At 33.6% G+C, this 15,500-nt stretch overlaps 1 protein-coding gene across 4 annotated transcripts in view; it reads right to left on the bottom strand.

Annotated features, from left to right (window-relative positions):
• Window positions 1-15,500, bottom strand: part of LOC145328785 (uncharacterized) — a 62,979-nt gene that overhangs the window by 28,799 nt on the left and 18,680 nt on the right. For all 4 annotated transcript variants that reach the window (XR_013882634.1, XR_013882635.1, XM_080172640.1 and 1 more), the window contains 10 exons: window positions 14,486-14,727; window positions 14,103-14,193; window positions 13,004-13,112; window positions 12,257-12,338; window positions 10,701-10,788; window positions 9,465-9,519; window positions 9,010-9,122; window positions 6,347-6,436; window positions 5,046-5,148; window positions 4,355-4,377 (listed from right to left, as the gene is read on the bottom strand). Coding sequence is in view for 2 of the 4 variants with exons in the window: in XM_080172640.1 (XP_080028766.1) it covers window positions 4,355-4,377; window positions 5,046-5,148; window positions 6,347-6,436; window positions 9,010-9,122; window positions 9,465-9,519; window positions 10,701-10,788; window positions 12,257-12,338; window positions 13,004-13,112; window positions 14,103-14,193; window positions 14,486-14,727 (996 nt within the window). In the remaining 2 variants the exon portion in view is untranslated. The remainder of the gene's footprint in view (window positions 1-4,354; window positions 4,378-5,045; window positions 5,149-6,346; window positions 6,437-9,009; window positions 9,123-9,464; window positions 9,520-10,700; window positions 10,789-12,256; window positions 12,339-13,003; window positions 13,113-14,102; window positions 14,194-14,485; window positions 14,728-15,500) is intronic.

Genomic DNA, 15,500 nt, shown 5'->3' with positions numbered 1-15,500 from the left:
AGAAAAAAACAATTTTAAATTACATTGCCTTGACACAAAATTAGAACCTTCTCTTTGTCAGAAACTTAAGATTGCCGATAACTGATTATATTTTTAAAATAAAAACACCACATTCCATAGTCAATATCTCCCAAAAACATTCGGTTTAAATTGTGTTTCCAAACAAAAAATCATAGCAGAAACAAATGAAACTAATGCAAGCTCAGCTATAATTGGCTGTTCAGCTGATTCAGCCTTCTGATTGGCTGGAAATACTACAGTACTCTCAGTACAATACAAGTTAAACTTGATTTATATTTAGTTACTGGCAACTTAAATTTATGACAAAAATAATCTTAAAATTTTTTTTCTAGGACAAGTAGTTTAATTTCAAAATTTCTAACATGAGTAATGAAAATCTTTCAAAATTTTCCATGTACATAAAATGTCATTTTAAAATGCCTAGAACTTTTTTGTTATTGAAGCTGAAGGCTTCTAATTTGGGGTATTGGGTCTACTTGTTGCAGTCTTTCAGCCGTTAAAGCATGGTATTTCTTGTAGACTTCCTTTAACTGACTTCGCTCCAATTTTTGCAAACCTCCCAAGTTCCTAGGATAATGTCCTATTAGGATTGGAGAGATTCTTTCATAACTTTCTGGTGGTATTGGTTTCATTTGGAAATAATAGTTATTTAACCCTCTTTTTCTTCATTAAAAATGCAAAAATTAACTACTCATCCCTGACTTACCCTCGTTTGTAAATCAGTACATGTTTATTGAAGTGTTTCTGTTTATCTTTAACTTTTAAACTAAGTAAAAAATATCTTTGAATTATATGTACTCTTAGATTGGAACAATTTGTTGATAAAATATTCTCCAGGTACTTTTAAGCTTATTTATTTTTAGATTAAAATTCAAACAAACATTTGAATAATTCTAAATTAATTTTTACTCATATATAAAAATACATTCAACACATCTTAAAATCTATCTAACAATAATCCTATCTAAAAATATTAAATTTTACAGTTACCATTGCAATTGATCAAAAGATCTTACTGGACATACAAACATACACTATACATACATATGTATATTAGGGTTGGCAATCCCCCAAATTTTGGGTCAGATTCAGATTTTAAAAAAAATCCACCCCCCAAAACAGCAGATTAATTTGTGGATTGTGGATTCTATCAATATTTTTAAAAGTCTTTTCAAAAATAAAAAAATTTAGCCCATAATTACCTAAACTAAGCATGAAAAGCTACTGTGAAAATAAAATACAAAATTTTTTAGATGCTACCCATCATTTAACTTGTAGTAAGAAACAATAAAATACTTTACTGGTTTTGCTTGCCACAATATAAATAGAATTGAGTGCTACAAAAGTCATAAAAATTTACATTTAGAATCCGAAATTTCAATTGTGGATTGCAGATTCGGATTCTGGTTCCAAAAATAGTCGAAAATTTGGACGGATTTCGATTGCCAACCCTAAAATAAATATATATATATTTACTTTACCCCTAAAGACATCTAGGAGCACTTATAGGTGGGGTGGAAGTCATTCATTAAGTTTAATGTATTTTTTTCTCAAGAGAATGGGGAACTATAATTGTTTTCTGTGTATTCCTTGTGGTTGTGTCAGAAAATTTGAAAACGCAGTTTTAATTGAATAATCCCAGGGATAAGGGATGGGAAACGTAGGAAAATATTATTTCAGGCCTATTTCAAGCCTAGGCCTATTTCTAGCCTAATAAACCAGTTTTGGGATGGCACATTGGTTCGTATAAAACGCTAATAAAAAAGCTGTGTGTGTGTGTGTGTAGATAAAGTATAGAATCAAATTCAGGTAGCTAGTTTAAAGTAAAAAACATAACTTTTTATAAACCTATATATTAATGGCTTTTGTTAAAATGAAGTTTTTTTCTCTCCCAAAATTTTTTTATCTTTTACTTTGGTAATTTGAACTGTCAGAAAGCTATTGTTGGGTTTCCCTCAGACAGATTTTAGTTTGTATTATTTGCATTTTTATTAATGAGTAAAAATTTTATTTGAAAATTTCATTGCTAATTAAAATTTAAAACAAATAAATTAATATGCACTTGGGTAACATTCTATCAAGTTCTTTGGATACTATTAATTAGTGATAGATTTGTACTGTGTTGTATTGTACATATATTAGGGTTTAGGTGTTGTATCAATTCCGTATTAAATTTTTAAAATTCAAAATACAACATCTAATTTATAAACTACCAATGAAATGAAAATTCGTAGCTACCTTCTTTCCAAAAAATAATCCCGTTATTTTTGTTTTTTCTGTATGGCCCTTTTTTAATGTTCAACTCTAAGCAGATTTAATAATTAAGCTAATGTGATCTAACACCATTTATATTTATTTTTTAGTAGCAGACGAAATCATTATTTTTCTAGAATTGTCTGCTTCTAAAATTTTCGCCAACTGGTGATTGGTTGTTAAAAACAGGCCGATTCTTATTGGTTTAGAGCGATAGCTACTTGGGAGCGTCCGCCAGTTTGATAGTAATTTGTAATAGTTGCAATATCCCTTTAGAATCTAGGCCGGGACCTAATTAATGGCCAGGTTTCCTATCCCTTATCCCTGAATAACCCTTTATTAGAAGATACACCACTGTAAAGGAAGACCCAGTTCAGTGGGTAGGTACAAAATACAGACAACAGACATCCTGTTACTTTTATATAGTCCTTACAAAAGAAAAGAAAAACAATTAGCAAGCAGACGATAAGGGTCTCCAATACTTGGGTCGGGTTGCTGCATCTAATGCCGAATGTTATCATTTATATCTTATTGCGACATCTTGACTAAATTTCCCATCCCCTGCTATTTTCCCAACTGGTGTATAGACATTATACATAACAACCCAATATGAGTAGCCAATTAAAGTTTTCGTATTTATATATATCGACAGATTTTATTTTGAAATATAAATTACTGCATAATATTAAAAATAGCCATAACTCATAACTCCACATTTTCATAGAAACATATTAATTTTAAACAATTTTATATTTTAATAAATAAACACGTCACTTTTAAAGTTATTTTCATTTTTATAAAACCGAAGCCGCATCGCAATTTTAGAAACGTTTCATAATAATAAGCGACCAACACGAAAAAACCAAATAATTTAAGATTTTCTATTAAGTTATAGATATTTCTCGCATCGTATTATAAACAGCTTTCCACGGATATAGAATGTACTATAAGTTTAAAACTGGTTTGTATGATTGTACACTTTATATTCGTAGAAAGCTGGATATAATACGATGCTAGACATAGTTTTTTCGTATGGATGAGAACTGGATCCTATCCACCGGATTCGAATGAATACGAGAATAGAAATACTTACCTTCAAGAAACGCTTTGCATTTTAAACGCTAATAATATTGCGCATAAGAAACGATTACCCTATTTGGTTCATATAACGAATTATTACAATAAAGGGGGGGGGGGGGCGAGAGTGACACTTTTTGAAACCAAAACTAAAAGTCAAAGGAAATCAACTGATAAAAGAGTTACAGGTCTGACATTTTGCGCTGTGAAGAAACGGCGTCGCAACTGCTGAAAACCGCCGAGAAAAGGCAAAAAAAAATTCGGCGGGAAACGGCGGTTGCGCCGCCGTTTCTTCACAGTTCCATATTTTACCCCTATAAAGCAACTGCCATGCAAAATCTCAGACCTGTAACTCTTTTTTTAGTTGAGTTCCTTTGTTGACTTTTAGTTTTGGTTTCAAAAAGTGTCACTTTCGCCCCCCCCCCCCCCCCCCCTTTAGTATACGTGGATATTATTACAGGGGAAATTTTGTCACTATTATATTCATCACTTATTGATTGTAGCCTTCCTGCTGAAGGAGGTGAGGGGATGGGTTAAAAGGAGTGTATAAGGGGGGAGGGGTATCGTTATATTAGTCAGCTGTAAACACGATTCTTTATTAGAAAAGTCGAAAGTCTGGTGCAATATCCAAGTCATTATATATCGATTCAAATTCCCAATTAGAGCTTTACCCCAAAGTGCCTATCGAGCACTGAAAAAAAGTGCCTATCGAGCATTGAAAAAAATATATGAGGTGTTTTTTTTTATAATGGAAAGAAAACGAAGTAGCGGGTTTCGTCGTATTTTGATTTTCTCAGTAACTGTTCTCCTATTTCTAGCGCCTGCGTACGGGGGCCAATTTCCTAACCCTGCCGGATAATTAAATGGGAAAAATACAACGAAACCCACTACTTTGTTTTCTTTCCATGGTCCGTTTTTTTCCCATATGCCTAACCCCTGTTGGTGGCTTAATGTTTTCTTGACATTCAAAATAAAATACTTATCCACTTGTAGAAAAACTTACTTGGCCTCTTCAGAGTTATTCCTATAACGACAAAAAACACTTTCAATTTAAAATCTTTCTACCTATGAGTATACTAAGCTAAGAAGATTTTTAAATATCAGCTGGGTATCTAAAGCTTTATTTCTTCCCAAGGTGAGAGGAAGAAACGAGGATATTTCAATTAAATTACGAACCCTTCTCTCCCCAAAAATAGATATCAAATGATGATAAACTAATAAACCCGCCAGTAGATTATAATCACATTGGTTGAAAAGATTTAAATAACTAATCAAAATTCAATAAAAGTACCAAAAGTTTGAGAGTCAGCTAATAAGATAACGTGGTTATAAAACTTTGGATGCCAGTGTAAGTTACAATTTAATGTCCCCTCCATCCCATGCCTCTCAGCAAGTTATCACACTATGTTGTACTAGCAGCTATGGCCCTAGAGGCCTCTGGTGGCACTTTAAATGCTTGTTTCATTATTTCAAATATCTAATTTGAGAAATAGTTTGTCTATTTTGCGTTCAAGTATCTACGCAAAAGCGAGATTATGATTTAAAAATTTCCCGGGACCTAAGAGAAGCTACCCTGTTAAGGAGAACCCTATCGGTTCAGCGGTTAGCGAGATCCTTTGGTATAAACAATAACATACAAACAAACATCCTGTTACTTTATTTTCAGAATTGAATTAAGAAAGTGTAGTTTTCCTGGCAGCGATCATCTGAATGTAGAACTCTATGCAGTGATCATTGACCCATCTCAGCCCAGTCAGTGTCAGGATGTCGTGCTGGTGGATTGGGATGTTAAAAGACCTAAATAGATAAATAATTTTTATTTTTGTAAGTTTTATACAGAATATTTTGAATCGCAACAAATCAAATATAATATTTTAATGTTTAAATATAATCTTATTTTTAATAATAATTTCTCAGCTTTTAATAAGTATAAAAATTACCTTAAACAAAATTCTGAAAATGAAATAAAACAACACAAAAATATAATTTAATTTTTTATAAATGGATGAATATAAAATATGTGGCTATTTTTCGTCAATTTAGGTTGCTATTTCCCCTCCTCTTATTGGTCAGTTAGTTCAAACAGTAGGAGGGGAGGGGATGAGATAAAAGGGGATGGAAGGGTAAAATCGTTATTTTAGCGAGCTGCGTGTTATTGGAAAATATGAAAAAAGTAAGATAATAGTTGAACATTTTTATAAAGATTGTAGAATTTCTTAGGTACAAAGAATTGATGCAAAGTTTTAGGATTAAATGATTTTAAAAAATTACTGACAACTCTGACTCAAGGGATCTAAAGGGATAAGACAATGGCCGATAAATTGATGTACATCCAAATAATGATACACAAAATTACCCCCTCTGTAAATTACAATTAACTAAACAAACCAACCAATCAAAATTCAATAAAAGTCCCCAAGGTTGTGAACGTGAAGCCAATGAATAATAAAACGTTATTATAATACTTTGGTGACTTTTGCAATTAACAACCCAATGTCACCTTCCACCCTCGGGCCTCTAGACTCCTTGTTTGACATACAAGACATATAAACTTCTTCTGTAGAGAATTTAGTGTAAAAACCCAAAAATTACCAGCGATCAAGATGTTTCTTTGACACCAAATTACAATTTCCCCAAATGATTAAGCGGACTGGATAATGATTATTCAACTATTATTCTATCTCAGCGTTTTCCTCTTAGAATTTTGTTTGTAAAATTTTAAAAATTTGAGTACCCCCCCCCCCCCTACGACAACGACGAACAACTATTTTTGGTTAGGTTAGGTTTTAGGCTAGGGAGCCGAGCGCTGCGGCTAGGCAGGCAAAGGGGCCGAGCGCTGCGGCTAGGCAGGCTAGGGAGCCGAGCGCTGCGGCCAGAGTTCATAGTTCGCTGTCGAGGGGTGGGGGGGAAGGATACTCAAATTTTCAAATTGAAAAAAAAATTCTAAGAGGATAATACCCCTATCTCTGAACAATAACATAAGAAAATGACTTACTTTGTAATCTCTTCGCTTTCATTCTTTCTGAGTTGTTCAATATTGAAATGATGCATCTCCTCTGTTAGCTTGTCATAACCATTACTCCATCTGGTAATAAATTGTTATTAAGACAGTTACCTATTCAAATGGATGTAGAATATACGGGGATAATATGACAGGGGAAAAATTGTCGCCAATTTAGCTTGCTATTATGGAACTTATCTATTGATCAGTTCGTTCATCAGGGGGGGGGGGGAAGGCGGAGTGTTTCACTTAATAAAAGAACATGTTCATTAAGGTATGTTCGTCCACTAGTACAAACATATGATATATTTTCGCTGGATTGTAATCGATTCTGATTCGATTGCATACTAACAAGGATGACAACATCCATAAAAGCGAAGCTCTGAAACGGTAGGACAAACGGACATTAACGCTTGTTTAATGTCAGAACTGAATAATCAGAATGCGAATGTATAAGAGTCAAAGCAAAATTGTAAGTAAATTTGTTGAAAAACTGCTTGATACAGGATAATGATTATGGACATACTTACATTTTTAGGACTTGATTATAGAGTTGCTTCGCTTATAATATTGTACTTTGTTGTCCCAGGAATCAGTATACCAAAAATCAGACCAATCGGATAATTAGGTCACATACAAATTTGTTGTTAAAAATGTAAAAAAAATCAACATGTTTAAAATGGACGTACGGACATTCTGGTAATGATTATAGAGTTGCTACGCTTTCTAACTCGTACCTAACTATTACAGGAATCACCATGCAAAATTTGAGATCAATAGGACAATTCTAACATGCCTAAATTAACGAAAAAAGCTATTTAAAAAAGTTAAAAAATCAACAAGTTTAAAATGGACGTACGGACATTTTGGTAGTGATTATAGAGTTGCTACGCTTTCTAAATCGTACCTAACTACTAAAGGAATCACCATGCAAAATTTGAAATCGATAGGACAATTCTAACATGTCTAAATTAACGAAAAAAGCTATCCGTGACGGACGGACGGACGTACGGACGGACGTACGGACGGACGGACGTACGGACGGACCGACCCTAATTATAGAAAAGCTTCGCTTTTAAAAACATGTATTATTGTATTTTCCACGAAATTAAAAAAAAATCATAAACTTAATTCCTTTTGTTAAAAAAAATCACTCACAACCCTACCATTTCCCAACTCTTCTGGGCCAACAAAATGGAAATTAATTTTATAATTTTACATTTTACCATTCGCAGAAAACTGTTTATGATACGATTCGATAACTAAAAACTACAATAATATTTAATTGTCATTAATCATAAAATTATAAAACAAGTTAGGTAACATTCTAAAAGTAAGCAAAAATAAGCTGCTTGATATTTTTATCTGAATAAAACCTTCCATTTTCCTTAGAATGTTTTACTTGTTTGCTTTTTGGCCTTGTTAGGCAAACTATTTATCCTGTTAATTAATAAAGGATAATGTGCAGAAAATAACAATTTTATTCATATTGAAATTAAACAAAATTAGTTACCAAATGCTGCGTCCAATATTAAGAAATCAAGAATATAATTCAAGGTTATTAATAAAGGGGGCATTAATCTTGCTAGCGTGTAATATCACAATATACTTCATTTCAAGATTTGTAGGGTGGGGGGGGGGGGGGGATGAAATGAGACCCAGGTTAGAGTGGGGGGAGCGCGAATGCAGTTCCCCCCGCTCCCTTCCTGTTCGCAACTTCTATCCTCCCTATCCCCCCTCAAAAATTATTAAAATGAAAATGATGATATAAGACTGGGACCAACATTAAAATATTTGATGAAACTTCAGACAAGATTCTTTTTTTAAATGAAAATCTTGCTAAAAAACATTTGATTAAAAAGGTCAGGTTAGATTTAATAGGAAATTTCTTTTTAATATTGGTCAGTCAGCTAGCATTTATTTAGTATCGCATGTAAGTACACAAATGACAATTCATCCTGGCGCAAAAAGAACTAAATGTCTGAAAACTGTCTGAGAAATTTTGACAAATAATCTTGGGCTTGCAAAAAGAGAAGGGGGGGGGGGGTGTAATTATATGGAGGTATCAAGGTCACCTAAAATGAGAAATTGAAAAGGATTTCCTTTCCCATAGGGATCACAACCCACTGTCAAATCAGTGTCCAGTCCAAGCCCTTAAACTGTTTAAACTTGTCGTACTAAAATTTGAACCTTTTTGGACAAGTATTTCGATCGGTAAAATCACTTTTTATGCCCATTTTAAACAGTGAAAAATTTGTTGTATCATGATGCTTTCAGAAAAATATGGTAGATATTTTAAAAAGATCTTTGGTTTCCGATTCTATTACTCAAAACTGTTTCTTAAAATACCATGTAGCCATCTTCTTAAGCAAGGAATTTAACACTTAAAAATTAAAAGTAGAAATTACCAGGCAAAATACCAGACTAAAGTTTTTTTTAAATTTTTAAACAAGGTGAGCTTGGGGCAGAGAACGGCAAGAAAAGTATCTTAAAAGCATCCCAAGACTTAAATCTGAAAATTCTTTTATTTAAAAACCACCACAGGGCCTACAAAAGCTTACACAAAGCAAAGGACCCAATCGGTTCAGTAATTATCGATATCTTAAGCTTCAGACAAAGAAAACTTACTTCATTACATAAAAGGATGTAGTATATACCTGATATCATCTTGAATATAAAGCCACTGTTTTTCACCCTGTCCCCCGCTACAGGTATTAAGATCCTCATTGTCCATCTTGTAGTTCCGCTCCAGGTCTTGCACATTCGGAATCTTAAAAATATTAAATCCGTATACAACGGTAACAGGATTTCTGTCTGACTGTAAGTGTGTCATCTGTACCAAAGGATCTCGCTAACTGCTGAAGCGATATGGTTCTCCTTGCAATGGTAAGGTACAAAACTATTTTGGGGGAGGGTACCACCACCAACCTAAGAAAAAATGTCCCTAGTAAAAATTACCCCACATTCCATTTTTTTTTACTTTTGCTTTTTAATACAAAAATTTAAATACGGGGGTCGACCTTAGTATTTATCAGAACCTTAAGCTACATGCAATAAAACCTTACTACTTTATATAATAAGATTATACGCGGATAAAGAAAATTTGAATTACCTTTACACCAACAAGCTTTCCATTATTGCTCAATCTTATCTGTTTCACCACGGCCCTAAAATGAGGGAACGTGATTAGCTCGGCTGCTTTTAAAAATAAATAAATAATAAAATTTATAAGCATCTACACTATAGATAGCTTTGTACGTATGACGGTCCATTGCGCTATGATGATAATATCCATCCAAGAATGCACTCCCTTAAAATGCATAGCGAACACTAAAAACCCCCTACTCACTTATTTTGAAATAAATTAAAAATTAGAAAAGAGAGGGTACTTGACTTCTTATTTCGTTATGCATAACCCCTGGGCCTGTAGGGCCACCTTAAACACAATTTAACTTAACCTAAGGTAAAATAATTAATTCAAAATAAAGGAATGGGGATTTTCAATATATCGCTAATTAGGCACTGAGCTGTTCTTAACACATAAGTTTTTTTTATCCAGGATTTTCGCTATTATTTGTTGGATGTTGCCAACCTCATTTTCTAAATAACGTAATGATCTCAAAATATTGATTACTAAAATATTTGTTTTTAAGAAAATTAGCAAATTAATTTTTTATTATCTAGACTATTTAGAGGTATGAGCTAAACTTTAAAAGATCAATAAATATTGATTAAAAATCACTTAACAATCTTTCTACTTTTTGTAGCAAAGGTACTCTATAACTCAATTTGTCCGTCAGTCCATTCAAAAAGTAAATATAATTTTCTCGACCGCTATTTAAGACTGTCATTTTAGTGTATGAAGATAACCCTTTCCAAAGAGCATTAAGCATACAACTTACTTGGCCCGTCAATCAAGCTAAACAAATGTTTGAAGTTGTAAGGATTCTTGATTTTTCTATCTTTTCTCCCTCTCTTTCTATGAACACTGAATATCTATTCTAAACCCCTCTTTGTTTGTCTCTCATAGTTTGTTGTTGTAGTTTAGATATTAAACAACATAAAACATAGAATTTCTGTAAGTAACAGATTGTTTTTTAGTTATTTTTCGCATCGTATTATAGACAGCTTTCTGCGGTTAGAAATTATAAGATCTTGTTAGCCCCGAGGGACCAAAGGCCAAGGCTAACAAATGAGGTATTAATTTTATGATTTTTAGTTAATATTTGTGGAAAATTGTATGTAATTCGATGCTGTACAAGATTTTTCAATATGACTTGACTAAAAAAACAGTTCTAATCCATCGGTTTCGAAGTCATACTGCAAAAAAATAAAAATGTCTACTTACATTTGCTCTGGATCTGTGGATAGCTTTTTAATCAACTTTGTATTGAGTTGTGATACAGGTATATCCTGATTCTCTGTGGCCATGTAGTCTAAAATGTAATAGTTAATTATAGCATCATATTATAGACAACGTTCAGCGGATTTTTAAAGTTTAAGGTTTTTATTGTAGTTGCAACCAAACTTTAAAAGCAGCAAACGTCAACAAATTGAATTGAATTGAATTGTAGTACAATGGAGAATTTATTCATGAGAATATCTCAAGTAAAAGTTTGCATTGTCATATTTTATTTAGAAACTAGCCTTCGCCCCTAGCCTCTAGGGGCTTTGACCCAAGAGGTATAATTTAATTAAATCTTTTATTATCTGGAGAGCCCCCACTCCACCACTATTTTTAAAAAAAATTGGTGGGGGGATTTTTTGTTTTTAGGGGGGTTGGGGGTGTCCCCCTACCCCCAAGAAAATAGCCTAAAACCACCACAGGACCAGTAGGTATTAGGGTGGGTCGATTTTAGACATTTTTTTTCTGAGGCCAAAGCGGGGATCTGCAAATGATTTGTATGAGTATAAAACACCTCTGGATGATTTAAAATTTATCTTAAGTCTTAAAACCGCTGACGACCAGACATTTAATTGTATAGCTATTTGTAAATTGGAGTAAAAAATTTATTGAATTAGAACTATGGCTTCATGGTGCTCCCAGGAAAGGCATTGGGGAGTAAAATCAGGAACTTTTGACCGTTTCAAAAAATCTCGTTCCTAGCCTGAGAAAATCTAAAAAACCTCTACAAATTGGACAATTCTCAACAAACCTTTAAAAAATGTGTTTTTTTTAGTGATTTTTAAGGCTAGGATCGAGATATTTTGAAACGGACAAAAGTTCCTGATTCAGCTCCTCAAGGCCTTTCCAGGGAGCACCATGAAGCCATAGTTCTGATTCTAAAAAAAATTGAATGTCGTCTTTGTATATTAATAAGTAATCAAATCTTTTTTTTAGTGGTCGCGTTCTAAAACTCAATTTTTTAAAATTCTTTTCGGTAAGAAATGTTTTAAAGGTTAATTCTATCTGTTGCATATCCCCTCTTTGTCTAATTCCGATATGAACCCGCCCTAGTAGGTATATTCCCTGAAGAGTAGAATCCGATCGGTTCAGTGGTTACCAAGATCTTAAGGGACAGACGGACGGACAGACATCATTCTACTTTGTATTATAGATATGTTTTGGAGGGTTTCATTTTTATATTATCCAATGCAGAAAAATATTTAATGTTTAGCTAGAATTGTTTAGATTTCGTTAAGGTTTTTAATATTCATAAACTAAACTTAATTAAGTAAAGTTTAAACAATTTGTTTTAAAACTTACATATGTCTAATTATGTTAACTGTTTTTGTCGAGTTTGTTCTGCTGGAAAAGTAACAAATTTGGCGGTATTCTGTGCGCCATAGCCCAAATTTTTACAATCTTTGCATTAGTCGTAGTGACCAATGTCTAAGACATCCAAGAAAATGAATTTTAGATCGATTGTCCTATCCGTATATCCCTGCTAAAGATACACCTACCTCCTGTTTTGATGTCCCAAATGCCGCGTCCATGGTCCCAATCATTTTTATTCTCGGTCAGTTTGGGTCGATTCTCTTCAGCCTAATCATATCAAATTATGATATACTAGTGGCTTCGCCCCTAGCCTCTAGGGGCTTTGCCCTAAGAGGTGATAAAAATTTTTTTTTTGGCGAAATACGTAAAAGGACCCCTACAAAAAAATGGGGGGGATTTTTTGTTTTTGGAGGGGGGTTGGGGGTGTCCCAACCCCCCAAAAAATAGCCTTAAACAACCACAGGACCAGTAGGTATATTCCTTGAAGAGTAGAATCCGATCGGTTCGGTTCAGTGGTTACCGAGATCTTAAGGGACGGACGGACAGACAGACAGACATCGTTCTACTTTGTATTATAGATGGAAGCAAAGGGAATGTATCCTTGACTAATAACCAACATCCATGCTTCTTAAGAGAAGAACTATACAATAGGTACCTATACAAATTTTAATCTACTTATAATTAATTTTCTAGTATATTATAAAGAATGACAGCAGATATAGAAATGACCACTAGATTCTTGTTTTGCTTGGACCCAAAGGGTCAAAGGCCCTTCAACAACAACAAAAAGGTTTAATCTTTTTTCAGTTCAAACCCTACTATCTTTATTATGAATAAAACCATAATTACTAAATGTATTTTATTTTTATAAATGGTTCAATACCGGTCTGCATCCAGCGTAAATTAATTTTAAATCGTGGAGTAAATCATACCTGTTCTTGCAATCTTAGTATTCCTTGCTCCTTTCTTCTTAAAATTTCAAGTTTATGATCATCATCGTCTCTATCTTCATTAGATACATTCCTCTTGTAGGGAAGACTTCTGAAATTACAAATTACATTAGAGTAAAACAATATAGGGGTAAGGGGTTAAATACAGGGAGTAAGGGAGGGGACAATGGGCAATTAATTCAATTCAAGAGTTTTCGCTAAAAAGCAATGAAAACCAGATTTATCAAGAAAATTTGACCAAAATTGTAAAGGGATCATGGTTATATAATTTAGAACAAAAAAATCATTTACTTGAAAATTAAATTACCAGTACAACACAATGTAGTAATATTCTGTAATTAATCACTAGAAAAATCGTGTTTAGAACTTCATCAACCCTTCTCATATATTTTTTAATGCCACCTAAATCAAGGGGTTCTTGGATTGTTTAACACATATATATACATGAAATGACATTTTCTTGGAAAATATTTTTTAAAAACCACCCATGCAATAACAAATTTTTCTGTCTGCTATATTCAAAACTAACTCAGCCTGTTAGCGGGGCATTGATGCGCTAGTACCCAAAGTCTGACAGAACCTGCTGAATTCTTGCACATTTCCTTTAAGTCAGTACCCAAAGTCTGAGACTCTTAGAAATTGAATATTGGATCCATTGTCCCCTCCCTTACTCCCTGGGTTAAATAACCCCGATGACCCTGTGTCGACTATCAATTGGGTCTTTAAAAAATCAACCAATAGCGTCGGTAATATTACAATAGCTAAGTCGCTACAAAAGATCAGGCAATTTGATAACAGACAAAAAAGGTCCCAAAAAGAGGAATCCAGGTAGTTGTCTGGTTATACATCTATATTTATAGATTATTTAAATTACCTCAATTATATCAATCATGACAACATTAGATAAAAGCTTAGCACACCAAATAAAACACAAATATAGTGACAGCACTTTTAAAAAATATAATTCAACACAAAAATTTATGAAATATGTTGTAAAATTGCTCTATTCAGGAAAGGATAGAAAATAGTTCTTACATTTAAAGTCGCTTTCAAAAAAATAGTTTAACACAAATAAATTTACCTTCTGCGGTCATTATTAGGTGAATTACGCTGGCTTCTATCATCAAAACGGCCTCCATAGTCGGACCTTCTTCGCACATCAACATCCCTGTTTAAGGATCATTATTTAAATAGTGAAATTACTCTGCAAATCTGCAAGCCTTTAAGGGACCTTAAATAATATGACCTATTTTATTATATTCCCTTTGAATATCCCCTCCCCCCTACCATTTTTACTACCTACTTTATTTGGTACTTTATTTGGATAATCTATAAGATTTAAAATGCAAAGACACCTAAACTGGAACTAACTAATTATCTATTTCATTAATGAAAAATTGTATTCCAAGAATAAAATTTAAAAATATAGGTTGTTTTTTTCATTAAATAATGAATCTTTCCTGTCACTGCTATTACGATTTTCTTCAAGGCTTTGGCTTACTCTTAACAGCTTAATGATATTACCAACACCCCCAAGACCCAACGAGCCTTCAGCTACTACTGCTGGGTCTTGTGAATCCTCTGGGTTGTTGTCATAACCCCGTATATCACAATCAGGACCTTTCCTGAATGCGCCAGCCTTTCCTTCATCCTGGTGACCATTGGCCGGTTCTGCAGGTTCACTATTCTGGCCATTGCCAGTAAAACTAAATCACGAATAAGGTATAGCCAACAAGCTAAACCAAAATAATATTTGGGAAGCAAAAAAAAGTCCGTCAATTCTACTACGTGTTTCACATAAAGGTTTCGAAATTTTATTCGAATTATTTTGGTTATTGGTATAAGCTGAAATACAATCTTTTTATGAAAGCAATAAGTTAGATGTCTGTGTCTGTCTGTGACGAAGGATCTTGCTAACCGCTGAACTGGTTTGATTCTCCTTTGCAAAGAAGCCTTCCTGAAGGTTAGGAAAAGGTTTATCTTTTATTTTGGTTATTGGTATAAGCTGAAATACAATCTTTTTATGAAAGCAATAAGTTAGATGTCTGTGTCTGTCTGTGACGAAGGATCTTGCTAACTGCTGAACTGATTTGGTTCTCCTATATAGCGAAGCCTTCCATTAGGTCCAGAAAAGGTTTATAACAATTTTGGGGAGGGTACCTTCAGCCTATCAAATGTTTCCTTTATAAACTAGATTTAAAGTAGAGGGTCGAATAATATTCCACCCCCACCCCCCCCGCCCCCCCCCCCTCCCTACAGCCAACGATCTTGTGATCCAAGTACATTTAATAACAGTAGCTATAAATTCACATAAGGGCATGCTAAAAAAGATATTAGAGCCTATGTTGTTATTTGGCAATATATGATGAATCCAAATATACTACTTTTTGGAAGTAGGGGTTATTTTTTTCTAGGGACGATTTCTCTTGGGAGGGTGTTCGTACTCTGTCCCAAAAAAGGTTATGAACTTTCTCTGGAC

Source organism: Acartia tonsa, chromosome 9, assembly GCF_053477335.1.
Source record: "Acartia tonsa isolate MP-2025a chromosome 9, ASM5347733v1, whole genome shotgun sequence".
In the NCBI taxonomy this organism is placed as follows: Eukaryota; Metazoa; Arthropoda; class Copepoda; order Calanoida; family Acartiidae; genus Acartia; species Acartia tonsa.
This window is presented reverse-complemented; position numbering and strand designations above follow the sequence as displayed.